Here is a 24,377-nt window from a genome sequence, read left to right as displayed (position 1 = left end):
AGTTAGGAGGTGGCCTTGGTAAGGCCTAGGTTCCTTCTGAGCCACAGGGACCTTACCAGAGGCGGGGTCTTTTGCTCCTGGAATCTGTCCCTGGCTGGCGCTGTGGTGCTAAGGATGGGCATAACCTCCTGGGGGAGGAGGCTCAAGCCAGCAAGTACAACTCCCTAGAGGAGGGAAGCAACCAGTACTTACGGTACTTGGGGGTGGGCACGCTGGCTGGTGAGAGGGTGTTAGATGGGTGCCAAGGGTATCCTCTTCAGTCTCCAAAACAGACTGCAGATCCAATTTTCTCCAGCTCCATTGTCACCGCCTTGATCCAAGATATCACTCTCGTCTAGAAGATTCAAAACCCTTTCTGCTGCTCCCCTCCCCCATCCCTGCAGGGGCCCAAACCTAATTCACTCTTTATAAAACAGCCAACGTGGGTCTCAAAGCATATCCATCTCATTGGGGCACTCTCATGCTTACAAACCTCACAAGTTGACTGAAAATAAAGTTCTTGCCTGGTTCAACTACACTTAGTGCTCTCTGCTGAATTCTTTCCCTAGAGGGCAAAGGACCCACTCTTTTGGGTTGGTGCCTATAACAGTAGGAATGAAATAATTTAATCCTGTCTAGGATTTTTTTTTTAAGATTTATTTATTTATTTTTATTTATACAAGCAGTGGGTACAGAGAGAAGCGTGGGAGGGTGAGAGAATTCACCAGAGCCAGAGCGGGGAGCAGAGCAGGCAGAAGGACCAAGGTGCACTGCTGAGGGGAGCAGCGGGCAGCAGGAGAGGTCTGCATGCCATGTGGGACCCTGGTCGGCGGCAGGGGATTGAACTGGCGCTGCAAGAGGCTGTGAGCAGCTTCGCAGCCCAGCGCTCAATCACTGCGCCACCGGGAGACCCCTGTCTAGGATTTTTAATGTCAGTACTACTGAGATAGGAAGGGTCCGGGAACAGGACAGGACTCAAAGAAATGCTTTGCAAAATTTTGCCAATTTTACTGTTCCCATGGACTGGAAAACAAGAGGTTAAAAAACCTGATGAGGTCCTCCCTGGTGGTGCAAGGGGTTAAGCACAGCACTGTGAAGCTATCCAAAGCCACTGCAGCACTGCAAGTTCCATCTGGGTGGGTCAGCCAGGGAGCTACCCACATGGTGCAGCAGACCTTTCCTGATTCGCCTGCTGCTCCCTTCAGCAATGTACTTTGGTCAATCTGCCTGTTCTGTTCCCCACTCTGTCTCTGGTAAATCCTCTCACCCCCCGCACCTCTGGCCTGTACCCCCCCCCCATTCTTGTATGCATAAATAAATCTTTAAAAAAAATTTAAAAAACCCGAGTCACAGACCTTGAGACCAGACCAGTTAAGCTGGAGCTGCGGGCATACAGCCTCCATGAGATGCTCCTCTTGATGATGGTCACGGTCCCTACATGCCCCCGGAGCTGCAGCTGCCGGGTGTGCACCATCAGCAAAAGTAATAGATTTTAGCCAAGTCCATCTTCCTTGCTTCCTCAGCCAATAAAGTTTAATTCCTTTGTTTTCAAACCCCATTCCTAAAGCCTATGCAGGCCCCCGGCCCCGACACCTTGGGAAGTCTCACTCATGCCCAGGGGGGTCTCTCTAGAGCTCTCTTTCCTTGCTCTTCCGCTCATCAACAAACCCTCACTCTTTACCTGCCCTCACCAGTATCTGTGGAGTCCTCTTTTCAGTCCTTTTTTAAAAAGATTTATTTATTTATTTATACAAGCCCTGGGTACAGTCAGAAGCGCAGGAGGGTGAGAGAATTCACCAGAGCCAGAGCGGGGAGCAGAGCAGGCAGAAGGACCGAAATACACCGCTGAGGGGAGCAGCGGGCGGCTGCGGGCAGCTTCGCAACCCAGCGCTCAACTGCTGCTCAACCGCTGCGCCACCGGGGAGGCCCCCCTCTTTTCAGTCTTAACCAGAGAGTCTCAAGAGCCCTTTCCCAGGCTTGGGAGCCGGGCCCCTCAGTCCAGCCCTCTGATTTCCAGTGGGTGAAGCAATGGACAGTGCCGGTTCCCTCCCAGCTTATCTGCCTGCATTGTTGGAGGGTGGGAATAGACTGAGGGTCTGAGGCCTGTTCCTATGTGTGGTGACACTTGCTGCCCACCATCTTTCTTTCATTTTTAAAAAATTGTGGGGGCCTCCCTGGTGGCGCAGCGGGTTGAGCGCAGTGCTGTGAAACGGTCTGCAGCCTCTGCAGCGTGGGTTCGATTCCCGGCCAGCTGGGGATATTCCCACATGGCACGCAGACCTCTCCTGCCGCGCCCGCTGCTCCCCTCAGCAGTGTATTTCGTCAGTCTGCCTGTTCTGCTCCCCACTCTGTCTCTGGTGAATCCTCTCACCCCCCACACCTCTGGCCTGTACCCGAGCTCTTGTATAAAAATAAATCTTAAAAAAACTTGTGGTAAAATATACATAACATTTCCTATTTTAGCTAACCACATTCACAATGTTGTCTACCACCATTTCTACACTATTTCATCACCACAAGCCCCAGAGACTCTGTATCCACGAAGCAGTAATTTCCCATCTTGTTCCTCTGCCTCTTATCACCACGTTTGTGATGAGGAAAATGGAGTCTGCATGGTTTACGAAAATAACCAAAGTCTGCATGGTTTACGAAAATAACCAATGTCACACAGCTAGTTAAGCGCAAAAGCCCTGATTCAGACCAGGTGGGCTGGCTCCATGGCCTACCTTCTGAATCACATTTTACAGTTGTTAAAGTCCCAAGTTTCTGATGACACATTCTAATAAATCATTTCTTTCACATCTTCCCCAGAAAAGGAGAAGAAAGGCCGTTGTAAAGAATCTTGTATTATCTAAACTCCTAAAGCCAGGCTCCTTATATCTCCTTGGTCATAGGTGCAGGCCAGTTCCCAGTTCCCAGAGGGCCCCTGCCTCCCAGAGCCAACGTACTCTCCTTCTCTAAGATCCCCAACCCTGGGAGCTCCAAGGACATTCAGTGGACAGAGGCCATGCCCAGCCGCCAGAGCTGAGAAGCAGGAGTCTCTTCTCACTCACTTCTGAAGGGATGGCGTGGAAAAGAAACTTGCCTTGGGAATCATGAGCCTGGACTTGAACCCCCAGCCTTGGACAAGTTCTTACCTCAAGTCTCAGTTTTCTAAATTGAAAAGGGCGTGAATACCACCACCTGCCTCGCTGGGATAAGCAAAGGCAGCTCAGGACAGGTATGGTCTCAGGGAATGTCAAGTCTTGGCAGCTCAGCATTTGCTCCTTGCTCAAATTTGTATTCAGCAAGATTTCTTGTCCAGCTGTTGCTTCTCTGCTGGCTTGAAAACAAATAGTGATTTACTCTAAAACCCTGACACATCCTAAGGCCTGGCTGTGCCAACACTGATAACAGCTCAAAGGGAATACAGTTCCCCCCTCCACCACCTTGGAAAATTTGACCCGTGTCAGCCTTAGTTCCCGCACTTGAAAAGCAGAGAATAATTGAATTGCTCATCTCCTAGACCTGTAGGGAAGAGTAAATGCTGTCCATCACAGTAGAAGCATTTCCTATGGTTATTCCCAATGTCACCTCTCCTTCCATTCAAAACCACAACACACATAGGGACAACTAATTTGGTTTCTTCACCAAATGCTGCTTGGGGAAACGGAGAAGGCACATGTAAAAGCCAAAAATCTTGGCATTCCATTTATCTCTTTGAGCAAGCCTTAGGTAACATGAGGCAGCCTGCCTACTTGCCCAGTTCTCCGTCACTCTCAAGAACAAGTTTCCAGGAAACTCCTGGGCCACTTCTAACTACTAGAAGGCCAAGCTGCAGGGTGATTATTTCCTTAAGCAAGCACACACTCTGGACTTCAAATATGGTATTTCCTGGGGTTGGAATACCGGCGGGAAGTCCTGTGGGGAAGAGCTCTGGCAAAACACTCACTCCGAGGAAGGACTGGTAAACTGGCACATTTGCCCAGCCCTGTGCAACATCCTGCAACCTCCACATGGGGCCCAGGGGCAGGGCTCCCCCACAGCAGGTCCCTGCTGACCCGAGTCTCTTTTCTGGGTTCTTGAGCCAAAGAAACCTGTAGACGTGAACCTACGTGAGAAAACCAGACAGACAAAAAGTGCGGACTTCCAAAGCAGTAGGTCCATTTATTGACACTAGGAAAGCCTCTCTTTAAACAAGGGAGGGCCCCCGAACGCTTCAGTCTCACAGTCAGCACGCAGCTCAGACGGGAGCAGGTTTGAGATAAATAAGTTAAGCCTAAGGGTCCGATCACAGGACAAAGAGGGAAGCCTGGGGGGTGCGTACAGTCCTCGCTGCAGGTACCACTTTCTGGCACAAGCCTCAACTCTCCGGCGCTGCACAAACCCAGTTCTCCGGATCCCCCCAAGGCGGCCAGGGAATGCGCGGGTCTCCCCGGGTTCTGGCTGCGCGCGAGGTCTGCGGGCGCGTCCTGGGGCGGGGGCCCGGCTGACCCCGGGGATGTCCTGGGGCGCCCCTCCGCGGGCCCGCTAGGCGTCCAGGTCGAAGTCGTCGCGCTCCTCGTTGTACTCCAGCACGTGCCGCCTGATCTTGGACGAGTCGACCCAGGTGACGAAGTCCTCCATGCTGCGCGTGACGAGGAAGGCGGGGTCGGTGACCACGGCGGGCCCCACGCGCACGTGGCCCTGCTCCACGAAGGCCACGGCGGCCTGCAGGTGCTGCGCCATGCGCAGCTTGAGCAGCACGGTGGGCAGGCGGCGGCGGCAGAAGGCCGAGGCGGTGACGCGGTCGCAGAGCTCGAGCGAGCCGCGCGTGGGCACCAGGCCGAGCGCGTACAGCTTGTCCAGCAGCGCGGCCGACGCGCGCGCGCGGAACGGGTCGCGCTCGGGCAGGTCGCGCAGGCGCCGCGCCAGCTCGCGCACCGCGCGGCTCAGCTGGTTGTAGCGCGTGTAGTCCTCGCGCCGCTGCAGCCGGTAGCGCCGCAGCACGCGCAGCTCGCGCAGGTTGTCGCCCGCGGCCTCCCAGTTGAGGAAGTCCACCTGCTTCAGCAGCTTCTGCTCGTGGAACTTCAGCTTCCGCACCATGATGGCGGCCGCGGCCGGGCGGGACCGGGCGAGCGCGAGGCCCCGACGTGTTCCGCTTCCGCCTCGGCGCACGCACCCCCCCGGCGGCTCTGGCCAATGAGAGGGCGGCCGCGTGCCCCGCCCCCGCCCCCCATTGGCCCGGGTGGGGCCACGCCCCCGCATCGGCTCTCGCGGGGCTTCTCTGCTTCCGGGTCGCCGGGCGCAGGGGCGCGGCTCGGGCGCGTTGTCCGCCCCGCCTTCCGGGGGACCCCGGGGCTGGCGCTCCGGGATTCTGAGGTCGCCTCCCGGCCCTCCCCGCCTTGGGCCCGCCGCGCGCTCTCCTCCCGCCCCGGCGACTGCGCCGCAGCCGGCCTCGCCGCTCCCCGCCGCGCCCGCGAGAGCCCGGGACTGGCTCCGGCAGGGGCGCCGGCGGCCCGAGCGCGCGGGGGTGGCCCTAGCTGGGGCGCCGCGGGGCGCGCTCCCGCCGCCGGGCCTCGGCCTTTCCGCCTCCTCGGCCGGCTCTGGCCGCGAGTCGGTGTGAGCAGCGCGGCAGGGCCGACCTGTGCCCGGGCCTGCGCCGCCACCCGGCTGCTTCCTGCTCGCGGTGCCGCGGTCCTGCGTGTGCTTCACTTTGGTCTTTTTAGGTATAATACTTGGTGGAAATGTTATTTTCCCCCTCACAGAAAGAATGTGTGGCATTTGCCGCCCACAAGTGTAACGAGTGCTGGGGCCTCCCTGGTGGCGCAAGGGGTGAACAAGCACTCTGTGAAGCCGTCGGCAGCCTCTGCAGCACGAGTTAAGTCCCCGGCTGGCCAGGGAGCTACCCACATGGTGCGGCAGACCTCTCCTGTCTCGCCCACTGCTCTCCTCAGCAGTGTATTTCAGTCAGTCTGCCTGTTCTGTTCCCCACTCTGTCTCTGGTGAATCCTCTCACCCCCCGCATCTCTGGCCTGTACCCCAGCTCTTGTATGCATAAATAAATACATCTTAAAAAACAAAACAAAACGGGCCTCCCCGGTGGCGCAGCGGTTGAGCGCTGGGTTGCGAAGCTGCCCGCGGCCTCTGAAGCGCCGGTTCGATCCCCGGCTGCTCCCCGGCCACCGGAGGAGGGTCCCACATGGCGCGCAGACCTCTCCTGCCGCCCGCTGCTCCCCTCAGCAGTGTCCTTCGGTCCTTCTGCCTGCTCTGCTCCCCGCTCTGGCTCTGGTGACTTCTCCCACCCTCCCGTGCTTCTGACTGTACCCAGTGCATGTATAAACAAAAAAAACAAACAAATAAATAAATAAAAGCATGCCTCTATTAAAAAAAAAAAAAAAAAAAAAACTATAATGACTGCTTAGGAAACCATCAGCCAGTTTGAGGAAACGTCGCCAGCACCATTTCATCTACTTGTTCCAACCACTCTCCTAGCCAGTGGTAAAGCGAAACCTGCTTTTTTTTAAAAAAATCTTTTATTTATTTATTTTTAAAGATTTATTTATTTATTTATACAAGCACTGGGTACAGTCAGAAGCACGGGAGGGTGAGAGAATTCACCAGAGCCAGAGCGGGGAGCAGAGCAGGCAGAAGGACCGAAGTACACTGCTGAGGGGAGCAGCGGGTGGCAGGTCTGCGCGCCATGTGGGACCCTCCTCCAGTGGCCGGGGAGCAGCCGGGGATCGAACCGGCCCTGCAGAGGCTGCGGGCAGCTTCGCAACCCAGCGCTCAACCACTGCGCCACCGGGGAGGCCCTGCCTTTTTTTTTTTTTTTTTTTTAAGATTATTTATTTATGCATACTGAAACTGGGTACAGGCCAGAGGTGGGTGGTGGTGGAGGTGAGAGGATTCACCAGAGACAGAGTAGGGAGCAGAACAGGTGAACTGACTGAAATACACTGTTGAGGGGAGCAGCGTTGGAGACAACTTATTTCCAGCTTTTTTTTTTAAACTTCCCTAAATATAGGGAGAGCCTTTACTCAAAGTGTAGCCTGGGACCAACCAAGAGCCTGTTGGAAAGGCAGACTTTCATTCCCCATTCCTGATCTTTAGAATCTGTATCTAATGATACCCAGGTAATTTACATGCTTACTGACATTTGAGAGGGCTTCATAATACTATATGCAGTTCACTATACGTAGCTGTAATTTTTTGTTTTGTTTTTCCTACTGCTGCATAATATTCCACTATTTGGCTTTATCTTATTAACCCATTTTCCCAGTGAATTTTTTGGAGGGGCTATTTTTTAGCAGGGCTGTTATTAACACTTTCCTCAGTCATCTATTGTATATATGCAGTAGTTTCTAGTGTACATCTTGGAGTAAAGTATTGATAAATTACAAAGTATGTGCATGTTCAGCCACACTAGATATTGTCAAATTATTTTCCAAAGGGGCTGTGCCAATTTATACTCCTTCGGCAGTGCATAAGCGTTCCCTTTGCTCATCATTCTCACACACGTTGGTGGTTAGCTTTTGTTAAAATTTATTTATACAAGAACTGGGGTACAGGACAGAGGTGCTGGAGGGTGAGAGAATTCACCAGAGGCAGAGTGGGGAGCAGGAGCAGAACAGGCAGATGGACCGAAAACACTGCTGAAGGGAGCAGCCAGCAAGACAGGAGAGGTCTGCCTCACCATGTGGGTTTCTCCCTGGCCAGCCAGCTTCACACCTGCTGTGCTCAAACCTGCTGCACCACTGGGGTGACCCCCCCACCCCCCTCATTGTTAGCTCTTTAAGGTACTTCCAGTCTTCCAGTCTTGGGCCTCCCTGGTGGTGCAGGGGGTTAAGTATCAGCACTATGAAGCTATCAGCAGCCACTGCAGCATGAGTTTGAACCCCTGCCAGGAAGGTGACCCACATGGCGCAGCAGACCCTTCCTGTCTCACCCACTGCTCCCCTCAGCAGTGTTTTCGGTCCATCTGCCTATTCTGCTCCCCACTCAGTCTCTGGTGAATCCTCTCACCCCCCTCCCCCATATCTGGCCTATACCCCAGTTCTTGTATGCATAAATACATCTTTTTAAAAAAAAGTATTTCTAGTCTGGTGAGTGTGTATTTCATTTTGATTAAAATTTGCATTTTCCTACCCAATAAAGGTTTCATATGTGTTTCCTTTTCAATGAAATGCTTTTTCCTGTCTTTTCTATTGCATTATGCAGTAAGTAGGATAAAGCTTATCCCCCACCTCCAGAGGTGCACTTGGAAGGGATTTCTTGTTATTAAATTAAAGATCTTGAGATTTTCCTGTATTGTCTGGGTGGTTCACCTTATAAGTGAAGGAGGGAGGAGAATAATCAGGAGATGTGAGGATGGAAGCAGAAATTAGAGTGATAGGATTGCTGGCTTTGAAGATGAAAGGGGTCCAAGAGCAGAGGGATGTGATCAGCTAGGAAGCTGGAAGAGGCAAGGAAATGGATTTTTCCCAAGAGCCCATACTGACAACTATTGACATCTTTAAATCCACTGAGACCCAGCTGGGATGTCTATAAAACAATACTGTAAAACAATAAATTTGTGTTGTTTTAAGCACTAAGTTTGTGGTAATTTGTTATTGTTTTAATGGGACACTAATACAGATTGTTTGCTCTTTTAGTAATTGGTTTGAAGGTATTTAAAATCCTCCATCAGGGCCTCCCCGGTGGCGCAGCGGTTGAGCGCTGGGTTGCGAAGCTGCCCGCGGCCTCTGCGGCGCCGGTTCGATCCCCGGCTGCTCCCTGGCCACCGGAGGAGGGTCCCACATGGCGCGCAGACCTCTCCTGCCGCCCGCTGCTCCCCTCAGCAGTGTACTTCGGTCCTTCTGCCTGCTCTGCTCCCCGCTCTGGCTCTGGTGAGTTCTCTCACCCTCCCGCGCTTCTGACTGTACCCAGTGCATGTATAAACAAAACAAACAAGCAAATAAATAAAAACATGCCTCTATTAAAAAAAAAATTATAAAATCCTCCATCAGTTATATACGGTGCCTGCACCTTCTCCCAGTTTGCATTTCCTCCCCTCATCGTCTTCTCTCAGCCTCATTCCCTTGCATCCTTTGCACTTGCTCAGCTTGTTGGCAGCAGGACTCTTATTTAACTTCCTTCTCCCCAGACAGTAAACACAATAAATCAGTAAATTATATATGTTAGTAGGCGATAAGTATTAGCAAACAAAACTGCACAGGATATAGGAAAGCTTCAGGTAAAGATGGGCTGTAATTTTAAACAAGGCATGTCAAGGTAGGTCTTATTGAGAAGGTGTTATTTTATAGGGGTTTATCCATGTGGCTATCCAGGGGAAGAGCATTTCAGGGAAAACATTTCACATAAACCTTAATACAGGAATGCTGGTATGTCAGAAGAATAACAGCCACAGCTGGAGCAGAGTGGGCTAGAAGGGGAGGAAGAAAGGTGACTTAGATAGCAAGAGCTTGTAGACCCATGTAAGGACTTTGTTTTGTTTTTGTTTTTTTTAAGATTTATTTTTATTTATGCATACAAGAATAGGGGTGTAGGCTAGAGGTGCAGGGGGTGAGAGGATTCAGCAGTGACACTTGACCCCTGCGTCACCAGGGAGACCCAGGGCTTCTGTTTTTATGTGAGGTAAGGATACTGCAGGGTTTTGAGTAGAGGATTGACACCTAACTTATGTTTGAGAGGATTGCTTTACTGTGTTGAGAATAGACTCGGGTGGCAGGAAACACAAAGACCACTAGGAAGCTTTGCAGTGATATAGGTGGAAAAGATGGTGCCCAGGACCAGAAGATGCTGATGAGATTGGAGTCCCGGGATAACGAGAAGAACCAGGAGAGCTCTAGTTTGGGCCTGAATAACCGGGAGAAACTACTCCTCACCACAGAGAGCGAGGCTGCCACGTAGAACAGGCTCGGTGGGCAAGATTAAAAATTCAGTTTTGGACATGTCGGATTGGGGTGTCTATGAGACAGCCAAGGGTCAATGTCAAGAAGAAAGATGTGTGAGTTTGAAGTTTTAGAGGCCTGGACTGGAGACTTAAAAAGAAATTGGGACATAATGTGGACAGGTAAGATGGTATTTGAACCCATGAGCCTGGGTGAGATCATCAAAGGAATGACTGTTGTAGAGAAGAGGATCCTCTATTGTAGTCATAGTAGCATTAAGAATCGGTTGAGGGCCTCGCCTGGTGGCACAGGCGGTTGAGCGCTGTGCTGTGAAGATGTCCACAGCCTCTGCAGCGAAGCTGTCCACAGCCTCTGCAGCACCGGCTCGATCCTGGCCGGCTGGCAAGAATCCCACATGGTGAGGCAGACCTCTCCTGTCTCGCCTGCTGCTCCCCTCAGCAGTGTATTTTGTTTTTTTGGTTTTTTTTTTTATTTATTTTTTTTTTATAGAGGCATGTTTTTATTTATTTATTTATTATATTTGTTTGTTTTGTTTATACATGCACTGGGTACAGTCAGAAGCGCAGGAGGGTGAGAGAATTCACCAGAGCCAGAGTGGGGAGCAGAGCAGGCAGAAGGACTGAAGTACACTGCTGAGGGGAGCAGCGGGCGGCAGGAGAGGTCTGCGCACCATGTGGGATCCTCCTCCGGTGGCCGGGGAGCAGCCGGGGATCGAACCGGCGCCGCACTCAGCAGTGTATTTTGTCAGTCTGCCTGTTCTGTTCCCCACTCTGTCTCTGGTGAATCCTCTCACCCGCGCCTCTGGCCTGTACCCCGGTTCTTGTAAGAATAAATAAATAAATCTTAAAAAAAAAAAAAAAAAAGAATCGGTTGCGAAAAGGATGAGGTTGCAGGAAACCAGGAGAGAACAGTCTCAAGGCAAGTGAAGAAAGTGTGTGCAGGGGGATGGAATGACCTGCTGCTGAGAGGTTGAGTAAGTGGAACACTGCAATAAACATTAAGTCACTGATGACCTTGATAAGGATAGTTTCAGTGGAATGTGGTGGTGAAAGAGCGAGTAAGGAGTAAGGGGTTTAAGCAGAGAAAGGGGGGGCCTCCCCTCCCTGGAGGTTAAGTCTCAGTGTTATCACCTCTACAGCCTGAGTTCCATCCCCTGCCAGAGACTAACCTGCACATGGCGCAGCAGACCTCGCCTGCCTTGCCCGCTGCTCCCCTCAGCAGTGTATTTCAGTAGATTTGCCTGTTCTTTTCCCCGCTCTGTCTCTGCTGAATCCTGTCACCCCGCACCTCCACCTCTGGCCTACATCCCAGTTCTACACAAAAATAAATAAATAAAATCTTTAAAAAAGAGAGAAATAATGGAAGAAATTGCAGGTAGCTAGCATACAAGGCCATTTTTAGGGATTTTCCTGCAAAGGCGAGCAGAGAAATAGGGCAGTGGCTGGAAAAGGAAGTGGACTCAATAGTCTATTTTTTTAAAGATGTGGGTTGATTCCTCCTTCAATACCCACATCTTGTTGGTTGCCATTCCAGTCTATTCTACCTCCCCAAACTCCCAGATTTACTTCTCCCTAGGCTTTTACACCTGCTCTGCCTCAACTCACATCATTGCTCATCTCCATCACTACAGTAATGCTATAGGATGTCCTCTGTGCTGCCACCAGTGGGATTGGCCGCTCTTCTTCCAAGATCCTCCGTTCTTAAAGGAGGAGAGTTGGATGGCTAGACCGGGGATGGATACTGTTTCCTGTGCATCACTCAGGGGCCTAGCGGCAGAGAGGACACACTCCAGTTAGGATAATTGGAGAATGAAATGAAGACTTTTTCCAAAGGAATGGGCAGGGTATAGTGGAACCACAAAGGTTAGTACAGTTTCCTGAGACTGGTAACTGGGGCTCTGTTACCCCTAGGTTTGAAGAGAGGTCCTGGAAGGAATGGAATGGAAGATAGAGATTCTGAAAATGTGAGGCTAAAGAGTGAGATCCCCCCAGGAACCTACAAAAAAGGGGAGGTCTCTGAGCATTCAAAAAACCCATCCAAAACCAGTGTGGGAGTACTGATGGTGACTGAAGTTCTAAAGGCCATCAAGGTGGTAGCTAGGGTCCCCTGGGGGATTGGGGCTAGGCTAGGGTCCCCCAGGAGGTAGGGGCTAGGCCAGGACCCTAACTGGATGAGCAAAAATCGAATCCATTGCATTAACTGAGCTAATATAGGCAAAATGTTAACAAGAGTGTCTGGCACTCAGCAAACACTACAAGTAGTCCCCATTGTTAGGCTCAACTTGGAGGGATTCTAGGTGAATAGAGGAGCGATCACAGAAAAGGGGCATCCTAAAAGCAGCTGGGAAGCAAGCTCTGGTCACAGAGATACTAGGTGCTCCTCCGGCATACAGAAGATCTCAAGGTTTCTTGGCTGAAAGACCTGTCCTAACATTACCTCTTCCCTCTTGGGGGGGGGTCCAGGCTTATGGGCTAACCTTCTGGTAACTAAGTTTCCCAAGGAGCAACCCAAACTATCTCGACCTGCTGATGCCAGAAATCAGGTCTGCCTGACAGCTTTCTCAGTGCAAATTAATACCTGGCTTTCTGAGGCTTGTACAGCAGTCTTCATGGAGTCAGTCCTGCATAGGAGGGCAGAGCCACTCACTGCAACAATGAAACTGGATTTTGAAGTCAGAGGCCTATAAATCAGACTCTCAAAAACATGTGAAGGTGTCTACCTTTAGCCACGGAAGAGCGGGAGCGAGGTGAAGGGAACTCTACACCGGGGGTGCGACAAGGCTCCAGGGTATAGCTCGGAAGGGGAGTGGGGCTGAAAGCTTTGCCGTCCCTCAGCCTCTTTCTCCGGAGGCCTTCCTCGTCCTGCTCACCCAGGCCGGCCCGGGTGCCCTCCCGCGGCCAGCCCCGCTCACATCCGCAGGGCGCATCTGTCTGCTTGTCCCGACACATCGAGCTGGAAGGTAAGGGCCGTGCGTTTTTCTCCTTTGTGGCCCAAGGGGGCCTGGTGCAGAAGAGTCACCTGGGCAATGCTTCCTTGAGGGTGTTACTGGATACCCGGGACAGAGACAGAAAGAGCGAGTTAAGGATAAAGGGGGGACTGCCACCCCCCACTCCCGACCCCCCCTCCCCGCACCCTACACCCTCCCCCGCCGGAGAGCCCGCGCCCAGGCGCCTCTTCCCGACTGCCCCCCCCACCGTCCCCCTGACGGACCCCCGACCGCCCTCCGACGGCCCCCCAACCGCCCCCACTCGACGGCCCCCCGACGACCCCTCCCCGCCGCCCCCCCCCCCGCCTCCCCGCTCCCCACGCTGCCCCCCGACCCCACCCCCGCCAGCCCCCCCCCCCCGGCTCCCTCCCATACCCCACCCCACCCTGCCCCTCTCCTCCCCTCCTCCCGCTGCGGCTGAGCCAGGACGTGCCGTCCCCTGGCCAGGGTCGTGCCCGGGCGTATTCCCCGCGCTGGATGTGGGGTCCAGTGCTCCCCAGAAGTTTGCAGCCTGGGGCGGGGTGCTCCGGCCCTACTGGCTAGGACGCAGGCCCCCCGCGGTCGGTGTCCCCCGCCAGCTGCCGGACTGACCAGGCGTCGGAAGCCGCGGAGGCTCCTTCCCGAGAGCTGCGCGCCGCCGGGTCCCCCCGAGGCGGGGGCGGGGGCGGGGCGGGGCGGGGGCGGGGGGCGTCTGCGGCTCCCCACGCGCCTCCCCCGGCCCGGGTCGGGCCCGCGGCGCCGGCGCGCTCCGGCCTGGACTCTGCGAACTCGGCGTCGCTGCGCGCGCGTCGCGGGGGCCCCCGCGAGGCTTCCCGGGCGCCGGCGCCCCGCACCCCGCACCCCGGCCGGCGCGAGGGGCGGCGGGGCCGGGCGGGCGGCGGGGCCGGGGCGGAGCCGTCCCTGCCCGGCCGGGCCCCGCGCCCGCCCCGCCCCGCCCTCACCTCCCGGCCGCTCCCTCCCCCGGCCGCTCCTCCCGGAATCGCCTTTTTTTTTGTTTTGGAGCCGGCGCTCTCGGGGCGCGGGGCGCGGGGCGCGGGTGCGGCGCGGGGCCGGGCGAGCCCACCCCCAGGACGCGGGGCGCGGAGGGCGCGCGGGACCCTGTTGCGCGGGGCCGTCGGGGCGCCGCGGGTCGGGCGGACAAAGCGCCGCAGCTCCTCGCCGGGGCCGCCCGAGCGCGGGGCGCCCCCCCTCCCGGAGCGGGGCGCGGGGGACCGGGCGGCCGCCGGGGGATCGGGGCCGGGGGGAGCCCCGCCGCCGCCGTCCGGCCGGGGTGCGCGGAGCCGGGCACGTCCCCCGGCCGCGGCTCGGGAGGCCGCTGCTCCGCTCCTCGCCCCGCCGGAGTTCTCTGCGCCCGGAGACGCCGGCGGCCCCGGAGCAGGAGGAGGAGGGCGAGGAATGCGAGCGCCTCCCCGGGCCCGGCCGCCGCGAGGAGCCGGGGGGCAGCCGGCCCGGGCCTCTGGAAGGCGGCCCCCGAGCGAGCCTCCTCTGTCGCGGGGCGCCGGGCTGGCGGGAAGGGGCGGATTCCTGCGCTCCGGGCGCTGCTCTCTCCGAGCACCCCACTTTCCTCCTGCGAGCGCCTGAAGGAGAGCGTCTCCCCCGACTCCCTCTGCAGGAGCAGCCTCTGCCCGACTCCCTCTGCAGGAGCTGCCAAGGGCCGGGAGGAAGACTCTGGACATGACTCGTCCCTGTGCACAGGCCGGGGCAGGGAGGCCTGGGCGGGCGGTTTCTGGGTCACAGACTTTGCATTGAGAGCAGGGAGGCTGGACAACGTCCGCGGGGGCTCAGATCCCGCGCTGGGGGCTGGTCGGCCGAGCCGCTGGGACAGGCCCTGGGTGGCCAGTGCACTCTCGGACTCCCCGGCGCAGGCCTGGCTCTGGGACGGACCCTCTGCTTCTCTGTGTCTGCCACCGCCCAGCCATGGCTCTGAAAGGCCGAGCTCTCTATGACTTCCGCAGCGAGAACAAGGAGGAGATCAGCATCCAGCAGGACGAGGACCTGGTCGTCTTCAGCGAGACCTCCCTGGACGGCTGGCTGCAAGGCCAGAACAGCCGAGGTGAGACGGGGCTCTTCCCGGCCTCCTACGTGGAGATCATCCGCCCTGGCACCAGCTCCAGCTATGCTGACTGCTGCGGCAGCCCGGCAGGCTCCCCGGGCCCCCAGGTGAACTTGTACGATAGCCCCACCGTGACCAGCCACTGCAGGGGCGCCGGGGGCAGCGGCTTTCTCTCCAATCAGGGCAGCTTCGAGGAGGACGACGACGATGACTGGGATGACTGGGACGATGGGTGCACGGTGGCGGAAGAGCCACGGGCTGGTGGGTTGGGCACCAACGGGCACCCCCCCCTCAACCTCTCCTACCCGGGTGCCTATCCCAGCCAGCACATGGCCTTCCGGCCCAAGCCCCCCCTGGAGCGGCAGGACAGCCTGGCGTCCGCCAAGCGAGGCAGCGTGGTGGGGCGCAACCTCAACCGTTTCTCCTGCTTTGTGCGCTCCGGAGTGGAGGCCTTCATCCTCGGCGATGTGCCCATGATGGCCAAGATCGCCGAGACATATTCTATTGAAATGGGTCCTCGTGGCCCCCAGTGGAAAGCCAACCCTCACCCATTTGCCTGCTCGGTGGAGGACCCTACCAAACAGACCAAGTTCAAGGGCATCAAAAGCTACATCTCCTACAAGCTCACGCCCACCCACGCGGGCTCGCCTGTCTACCGGCGCTACAAGCACTTTGACTGGCTCTATAACCGCCTGCTGCACAAGTTCACGGTCATCTCGGTGCCGCACCTGCCAGAGAAGCAGGCCACGGGCCGGTTCGAGGAAGACTTCATTGAGAAGCGCAAGCGGCGGCTCATCCTCTGGATGGATCACATGACCAGCCACCCCGTGCTGTCCCAGTACGAGGGCTTCCAGCACTTCCTCAGTTGCCTGGACGACAAGCAGTGGAAGATGGGCAAGCGCCGGGCAGAGAAGGACGAGATGGTGGGCGCCAGCTTCCTGCTCACCTTCCAGATCCCCACGGAGCACCAGGACCTGCAGGACGTGGAAGATCGCGTGGACACCTTCAAGGCCTTCAGCAAGAAAATGGATGACAGCGTCCTGCAGCTCAGCACGGTGGCGTCGGAGCTGGTGCGCAAGCACGTGGGGGGCTTCCGCAAGGAGTTCCAGAAGCTGGGCAATGCCTTCCAGGCCATCAGCCATTCCTTCCAGATGGACCCCCCTTTTAGCTCCGAGGCCCTCAACAGTGCCATTTCTCACACGGGCCGTACCTATGAAGCCGTCGGTGAGATGTTTGCCGAGCAGCCCAAGAACGACCTCTTCCAGATGCTCGACACACTGTCTCTCTACCAGGGCCTGCTCTCCAACTTCCCTGACATCATCCACCTGCAGAAAGGTAAGCCCCAGTGCAGCAGGAGGCCCTCGCTGAGGCTGCTAGTCTGTGGGGCTCTGGTGGTCGGAGGATGGCCTAGCAGCTCACCTGGCCTTCCCGTCTGTTCCACACATTCGTTCCCCACGTGTGTTGCGCACCCACCACATGGCAGGTGCTGTCCTAGATGCAGGGAGAAATTGGGGACAGGTCTGGTTCCTCTCCTCACGGGGCTCGCCATTTATCGATTGTCATTTGTTTACTCACTCACTCAGTTTCTGGCACATCTGCTCATTTACCCATTATGCACTGAGCCCTTCAAGTATAAGACTGGGCCTGGGAATGCCGGGAAGAGCAGGGCCAGGCCTCACCTTGAGGAGCCCCAGTTCCTGGGGGCACACAGACTCAGATAATGGGAGCACAGAGTGTGGCCTGTCCTCCCACTCCTCATGAGCTCTTTGCCCTGCCTTTGCTGCTTCTGCGCCTGTTCTCACGCTGTGTGCTGTCTCTGTCCACCTGTCCGTGTGTGTGTGGGGGGGGATGTTTGTCCCCATTTTGCAGATGAAGGAGCTGATGCCCACAGGCGCATGGCTGCATGGGGAGTTGGTGGCCCATCTGCGATTGTCCCTCCCGTGCCTCCCCAAGGACGTGTCCATATTGGCTGCCTCCCAAGACCAGCCCTGTTTTCAGTTCTCATGGCCCTTTCTGGGGGGGAGGGACAGGATGGGCCCCTGCCTGTTACTGTCAAGGAACTGCCAAGGAAGTGACTCATCCCGGGTCATCTAGGGGCCCAGGGAGGAACCAGGGGTCCAGAGCATGACCCACATGGCCCATCCAACTCCCAGTCCCCAAGCCTGACACCCTTCTTGCCTGAGCGGTGAGTCAGCGCCTAACCCGGCAGGTGGTTGAGTCCTGGGGAGATGGGGAGGGCAGATGTCAGGAGAGAGGTGTGGTCCTCCCCGGGGCTGCTTGGTAACTCAGGAAGAACGTCTGCAGGGTGTGGGGCTGGCTCCCTGGCCCCTAGGCCCTGAGGTCAGGCCTGGCTTGGTGGGGAGTTTTTCTCCGGGTGGGGCCAGGAAGCAGGTCTCAGGACTGAGCCTGGGGGACAGAAAATATCACCTCTGCCCCAGCACCCAGGGGAGTCTGGAGTAACCAGCCCAAGAGGTTAACTTCTAGAAACATCTCCAGTTCCCAGGCTCCTTTCTCCCCTCACTTTCTCTCTTCCTTCTCTGCTCTGCCCACATTCCTTTCTTCCTCTTCCCTCTTCTTTCAGCTCCAAGCTACCAGAGGCCTGGGTTCTAGTCTTGGCTCTGCCACCACTTGCTGTGTGTCCCTGGGAAATGGCCTTCCCTTCTCTGAGCCTTAGTTTTCTGATCTGTAAAACAAAGGAGGATGGGCCTAGTACGCTCTTAGGCCTTGGGGGGGTGGGAGAGTGACCTGGGGAGGGTCTGGCTGTGGACACTGAGTTCTGGGGCAGGGAGAGGCTGGGGTGGTGGCCAGGGCTGGCTGGGATCCACTGGGGCAGGTGTCTTCCGGTGCGGAAGTGAAGCCACGTGCACTGCTGTGCTAGGGCCTGGGAAAGCTGGTTCAACCAGCTCCTGGGATGGTTTGTCCTGTGTGGGCAGCAGGAGGAGAGAAGCAGGGGTGCAGGGATTAATAGCTATCCCTGTGCAGGGCCTGGGACCCTCACCTGTGGCAGAGCTGGGAGTAGGAAGGCCTGGACGGAGAACTCCTAGACTCCCAGGGTGCAGGGAGCAAAACTGGCTGACTTTCTGACTATGAGGCAGAGACAGGGTTGGGAGAGGTCATTTCTGGGTCTCCACTGGAGGTATTTCTCAGTGAGGGGCCAGCAGTCCTGGGGCTACAGATCTACCTACCTCAGGCAGAGGCCTACTACCTTTCTTCACTCAGAGGGTCCCTCCCCAATAGGTCAAGACCTCGTGGCTTCCTCTCTCTGACTCTGAGCTCCCACTGCCACTCCCAGACCTGCTGTCAGTGAGTTAGGGAAGGGTCTTGAAACCGTGCCAGGATTGGTCAGGTTTTCAGGGACGACAGCCTGAAAGGGGGCCGTGCTGGTCCTGTGAATGGAGGAGGGACTGGAAGGTTGGGTCCTAGGTCCCTAGGATTCTGTTTAGCATGTCAGGACGTCTGAAGGGTGGGGAGTGGGTGGGACAGGCCATGGAAGGAAGGAGATGGTGCTAGATGGGGTCAGGAGACCAGCATCTGACGCTACCTCTGCGGTGACGTTGAGGGAGTTTTCTCTCCTCAGTCTCCATGTTAGTGTAGTGGGTGCTGAGATGAGCCCCCCAGCCTGTCCATCCCCTTGCCCACACCCTGGAGCGCAGCCAAGGGTGCTCTGCAAGAAAGGCAACCGTATAATTAACCAGGTCCAAACCAGATGGTTTGGGGCATGAAAGGGGGCCCTAGTATTAGTTACTGTGTGACACCATGGACAAGCAGTGACTGTCCAGGGACCCTACATGAGAGCCAACCAGGGCAGGTCTCTGGGGAGGTGGGTGAGGGCTCCTCCAATTTACAAATGAGGTTTTTTGTGGGGGGGGGGTGATGCAAAGAGCAGGAACTGGAGCCAGGTGTGTCCAACTCCCCAGCCTGGGCTGTTCTCACTGTGCAGACAGATGGAGAAGCAGCTCCCAAGGGATGGCTGACTGGGCAGATGAGCCTCAAGGGCGATGGGGAAGGGGGCAGGCTTGGCTGCTCCAGCACTAACTCAGAGATCATCCTGGGAGGAGGTGTGGAGGCAGGCCCTGCACCACAGAGCCTGCCTGGTAGGGCCATGGGCGCACAGGTTGGCCAAGACCAAGTGGCCCCAGAGGGACCAAGCTCTCCTCTGGGGGGATGGGTGGGTCCAGCCTGTGATCTGGACCATCATCTAACCCTCCCTCTACCTCCCCTCCTCGGCTTCCAAAAGAGAATCCTCTCCTTGAAGCACTACCAGCTTCTTGAGATAAAACAGTCTGTGCAAGCTGCACGTCGCGCCTTGAGCTCTTAGGTCTGCCACCCTGAGGACTTTGGACATATCAGTTCAGTTAAACCTCTGCTCCAACGCTGGGCTGGCACAACTATTATCCCATTTTGCAGATGTGGAAACTGAACCACTACTGTGAGCAGTTGTCAGTGGTGTCATACCTAGTCCCACCTGCCCCATTTGACAGCAGGATGACCTGCAGCTCAGGCCGGAGCAGTGGTTTGCCAGAGGTGACACGGCTGAGACCAGGACTCAACTGTTCCCAGCTTGGGGTGGTAACTGCCCCTAAGAGGCAGGAGCTTAGGGAATTTGCCAGGGGCGCTTGCACTCTGAAGCTGCAGCCCTTTCCTGTTCTTCTCCCTGTTTCCCAGCCTGTAGAATAGCTGCCAGGGTAGAGGTCCCCTGGGTGGTGAGCTCTCAGTTTGAGTCCTAAGTGACTTGCAGGAGGATGCTGGCTAGGCCTGAACCCTGTCTCCCAGGGCTCAGGGCGCGTTTACTGGTCCTGGCCCCAGATCTGAGTCACAGGGTGGGGCCTCTGCCCCCCTCACCCCTGTGTGCTTTGTCCTCCATCCCTGGCTCCCTGCCTGTTCATGGATCCCTAGCTGTCACAATAGCTCTGTTCCTATTATTTAGGCCTCGGTTTCTTCATCAACAAAAGGGGGCCTTTCCTTCCTCCAAGACCATGGGCAAGAAAAGTCCTCTAGAGTATAGGTCCACCCCACTTGGACTTTCTCAGGCAGGTGGGACCTGGGTGACTCACTGTCTGCCTTGGGTAGGTTCCTTTTGCTGAAGTTTTTTTGGTAAAGATCAATTTATTTATGCATACAAGAACTGGGGTGCAGGCCAGAGGTGTGGGGGGGTGAGAGGAGTCACCAGAGACAGAATGGAGAGCAAAACAGGCAGATTGACTGAAATACACTGCTGAGGGGAGCAGCGGGTGAGACAGGAGAGGTCTGCTGTGCTGTGTGGGTAGCTCCCTGGCTGGGGATCGAACTCGTGCTGTAGTGGCTGTGGATAGCTTCACAGGTTGCGTCTTAACCCCTTGTGCCACCAGGGAGGCCCCTTTTGCTGAAGTTTAATGCTAGTTTCTTTCCTTCTCATGGTCCTTCTTACCCATCAGGACCTTCTCAAGTCCCTGTGCCCGCTGTGTGGACCTGCAGGACCTGGCATGTGCTCCCTACCATAGAAGTGGTATCCATTCCCTAGCTGTGGGCCAGGCAGCCCCAAATAGGGACAGGAAGGCAGTTGGAAGCCCCTAGGGAAGTCCCTGACCCTCAGGGCCTTAGTTTTTTCTGTATAGTAGCGGATGGTGGGAGTTGGACGATTGGACTCTAAGGTCCTTGTGTTGAGTCTTCATCCTGTGTCTTGGGGTGACCCCCTCTGCTGCCCAGGCTTGGACATTTGGGGTAAACAGGTCATTCAAGGAAGGGTGGCAGAAGTACTGAGTGGGCTGGGAGCTCTTTTGCAGAGTTTTCTGGGTTCTTTGTGAACAGGCCTGGAGACTCTCCGAACTTGAGTCTGTCTACACAAAATGCCAGGCGTGCGCCAACTGATGTGGGCACTGAGCCTTCTGAAGGTGTCCAGCGGTGTCTCCAGCCCATGGATCCCTGGGTCTGGCTTATAGCAAATGCTCAGTTGGTACATCTCAAATGCACCTGACAACTTGAGTGGAGTGAAAAAAATACCTCTCAAAGGCCCCGGAGAGGCGGCCTTGAAAGGAGGGGTGGGAAGTGTGGCTAACGAGCAAGCAGTGGGTGCTTCTGAAGGCCTTGGTGGTGTGCTGCCCTCCATGCCAGCCCTTGCCATCTTCCACGCTTCTTTGATGGTGGATGCCCTGCAGCCCTTCATGGAGTGAGTGCCGGCCACAGGCAAACTGCCTCTTCCTTCCAGCCACTGTCCCCCCCGACCTCAGTGCAGAATAAGTCGAGCGCCTGCTAGTTCAGAACTGAAATCCATTCATCAACTGTGTGGACTCGTTCAGATTCTTCCAAATCGGCTCCCCTGTCCCGGTCCATCTCCCACTTCACATCTGTTACCTGCTTATTACAAGGGCCTCCTCTCATCTCCTGGGGATTGGGGTGAGCTTGGGCAGGGCTTGTATAGGGGGAGACACACAAAGAAACTCCAGGTGGCCTTTGAGCGGCTGTTTTAGAATCAGCAGTGTGATGGGTGGGGAGAACCCAGGAGAGGTGCCATGGGGGAGGCTCTAGTGAGGAGGTGATAACCTTAAATTATGCATAGGGATCCAGTGGGCAGAGAGGTGAAGGTAGGAGAGAGCCAGAGAGTTTGAGGGATGCGGGCTGAGTGTGGAATGGGTATAGCTGCCATCCTGGGGGCCTAGGGAGCCTCCCGGGCCAGGTAGCCTCCATCTGCAGTCGCCAGGGAACTAGAGGAGACTTGGAACTATGGGCCCAACTCAGCTGCTCTTCAGGGTCTCTTCTTTGGAGACCCCTCAGAGGTTGGGACTGAGGGGGTGAGCCCCATGGGGGGGTGTGTTTTAGTAGTCTATTAGGGCAAACGTTGAATCAGCTCTGCAGCTCCGCACTTCCCACAAGCTGCTGTAGGCCAGGCCTTGTTCTGAAGATACTGCACTCCCAGCCCTGAGGGAGGCAGTCAGAGGAACTTTAGGGTGGTGGGAGCTCTGGTAGAGGGGAGCCCGGGGCACTTGGGAGCACAGGAGACACCTAGTGCAAAGAGGGGGCATGCAGGAAAGGCTTCCTGGAGGTGATGTGGAGCCAACATGAGAGATAAGGAGGTGTGTGGTAGGCAGCAAGGGCCCTGTCCTGGAAGTAAGCAAAGCTTGCAGGGCTGTCCCTGGTCCCGTGGGGGCTGCTGCTGGTGCCCCAGTTATGGAGAGGTGGTACATTTGGTTAAGAATATGCTGAAGATGAGGGTTTTGGGGATGTCCTGGTGGAGACATCCAGGTGGCCGGACCCCGGGTTTGGAGTCCAGGAGTGAGGTCTGAGTGGAGCTGGTGAAGGTTTTGTCTGTTCTTTTTTTTTTTTTTAAAGATTTATTTATTTATGCATATAAGAGCAGGGGTACAGGCCAGAGATGGGGGGGGGGTGTGTGTGAGAGGATTCATCAGAGACAGAGTGGGGAACAGAACAGGCAGTTTAATGGAAGTACACTGCTGAGGGGAGCAGCGGAGTCAGGAGAGGTCTGCTGCACCATGTGGGTAGCTCCCTGGCCGGCTGGGGGTTCGAACTCGTGCTGCAGAGGCTGTGGACAGCTTCACAGGCTGCATCTTAACCCCTTGTGCCACCAGGGAGTCCCTGGGTGTTGTTTGCTCTTGAGGGACCACAGAGGGTTTAGGGAGCACGTGGGGAGACCAGACCCCTGACTCCCCTGTCCTCCATTCTGCCTGTGCCAGGCGCCTTCGCCAAGGTGAAGGAGAGCCAGCGCATGAGCGACGAGGGCCGGATGGTGCAGGACGAGGCAGATGGTATTCGTCGGCGCTGCCGCGTCGTGGGCTTCGCCCTGCAGGCCGAGATGAACCACTTCCACCAGCGCCGCGAGCTCGATTTCAAGCACATGATGCAGAACTACCTGCGCCAGCAGATCCTCTTCTACCAGCGGGTGGGCCAGCAGCTGGAGAAGACACTGCGCATGTATGACAACCTCTGACCACACGCGCCAGGCCCTTCCCCACCCTGGGCTGGTGGCTGCAGTGCCGCCGCCCCACACCAGCAGTGACTGGGGGGTAGGCGTGGGCGAGGGAAGCCGCCTGTCCCTCCTCCTGGGAGAAGAGCTGTGCAGGAGTTATGGGTACCCCTGGGGAAGTCCCCTACCCCCCTAGAGGTGGGGGGACAGCAGGGGTGAGAACGGGGCCGGGAACCCTGCAGGCCTGGGCATGGGCTTCCTGTCGGTTGCTTGAAGCCTGGCCAGGCTCTTAGCCTGTCCTAAGCCCACAGTCTGGCTCACCTGGCCACCGCCCCCTCATTCACTCAGCAGACACAGGGGCCTGCTGGGGCACCTGACGCTGCCACACGCCTGCCCTTATGGCGTCCCTAGGCTAAGTAGGGTCAGACGCAGAAACAGACAAAGGCAATGCAGAGTGATGATGCTAACCACGGGGTTCCTAGAAGTTGACAGAAGGGACTGTTCTGTCAGCCTGTCAGGGAAGTGACATGACAGGTGTCTTGAAGGATGAGGACAGTAGAAGAGAGGAGAGTGCCTGCAGGAGTGTGGAGGCATGCGAACACCCCCTTTTCTCTCCCTTTCCCAAGCAGGTTTGGTGTCCCCTCCATGGGATTCTGGCCTGCTGGACAGGAGGAGGGGGCTGCCTTGCTCCCAGGTCCCTGCCCCACCCTGCTCCCTGCAGGAGGGGCTGTGGGTCACTTCCCTCTGACTCCCTTCTGCAGCTGGCTGAGCCAACGAGGGTACTATGCAGCTTTTCTTGGGGGCGCTAGGTGCTGAGACAAGCCATGCCCTGGGATCTTCCTGGAGGGAAGCCCCTCTACACCCCTCCCCCCTCACCTCCATCCCCCTAGTTACCAGATATCTGAGTTCACTAGAAATAGCTCCCTGCACTCCAGGCAGGCTCTGACTCCAGACTCCCAGGGAACCTGGGATCCTGCCTGTTGCCTAGTGGGAACCCCCAAGTAAGAAAGACAGGGATCCTGGCCCCACCTGACCACAGCCGCCTCACTGTGATGCAAGCACCGCTCCTGTCCAGTGGCGCTGCCTCCCACCCATGTTTACACCCCAGGCCAGGATGCGGTCCCGCAGCAGGTTGGGGGGATTGACAGGTGCCACTGCTGGCTCCCCAGGAGGGTCATGGCTGCTCCTGGCTGCTCCTGGCTGCTGCTTCTTGAATCTTTTTTCTTTCTTGTTTTCTTAATAAACCTTTTACAGTTAAGGCAACAAAGCATGGCTTTTTTTGTTTGGGTCCTGTAGGGTGAGGGTGGGGGAGAGCAGGTCCCTAATCATCCCGGAGCTATTGGACCCTATCCTGAGGTCATGGTGGGCACAAAATTGACCCCAGAACCTGCTGGGAGGGAGGTGCTGGTAGGAGGTCCTAACTGGAGAGGCTGTGGCCATGAACCCCAAACCCTTTGCAGGTCTCATGCTTCATCTCTCAAATGGGTGGTGTCTGGGGTGTGTTGGAGGGCCGTGGTGGGGGCATGAGGCGGTGACGGGAGGCGGTGGTCCAGGAGGGCCTAATTGATGGGGTTCAGGTCCTGGGGAGGT

At 56.5% G+C, this 24,377-nt stretch overlaps 2 protein-coding genes across 2 annotated transcripts; one reads left to right on the top strand and one right to left on the bottom strand.

Moving 5' to 3' along the window:
* Window positions 1–2,979: 2,979 nt before the first annotated feature.
* Window positions 2,980–5,074, bottom strand: IMP3 (IMP U3 small nucleolar ribonucleoprotein 3). The gene has a single exon (XM_037501724.1). It carries the CDS (start codon window positions 5,041–5,043, stop codon window positions 4,489–4,491), a length of 555 nt encoding a protein of 184 aa, XP_037357621.1. The 5' UTR covers window positions 5,044–5,074; the 3' UTR covers window positions 2,980–4,488.
* Window positions 5,075–14,288: 9,214 nt separating this feature from the next.
* On the top strand, window positions 14,289–24,293 carry SNX33 (sorting nexin 33). The gene is made up of 2 exons (XM_037502065.2): window positions 14,289–16,225; window positions 22,558–24,293. Exons 1-2 carry the CDS (start codon window positions 14,755–14,757, stop codon window positions 22,809–22,811), a joined length of 1,725 nt encoding a protein of 574 aa, XP_037357962.1. The 5' UTR covers window positions 14,289–14,754; the 3' UTR covers window positions 22,812–24,293.
* Window positions 24,294–24,377: the final 84 nt, after the last annotated feature.

Source organism: Talpa occidentalis, unplaced genomic scaffold (assembly GCF_014898055.3).
Source record: "Talpa occidentalis isolate TD23 unplaced genomic scaffold, MPIMG_talOcc4v2.1 talOcc4.11, whole genome shotgun sequence".
Taxonomy (NCBI): Eukaryota; Metazoa; Chordata; class Mammalia; order Eulipotyphla; family Talpidae; genus Talpa; species Talpa occidentalis.
Note: the sequence above shows the minus strand (reverse complement) of the source record. Positions and strands in the feature narration are given on the sequence as shown.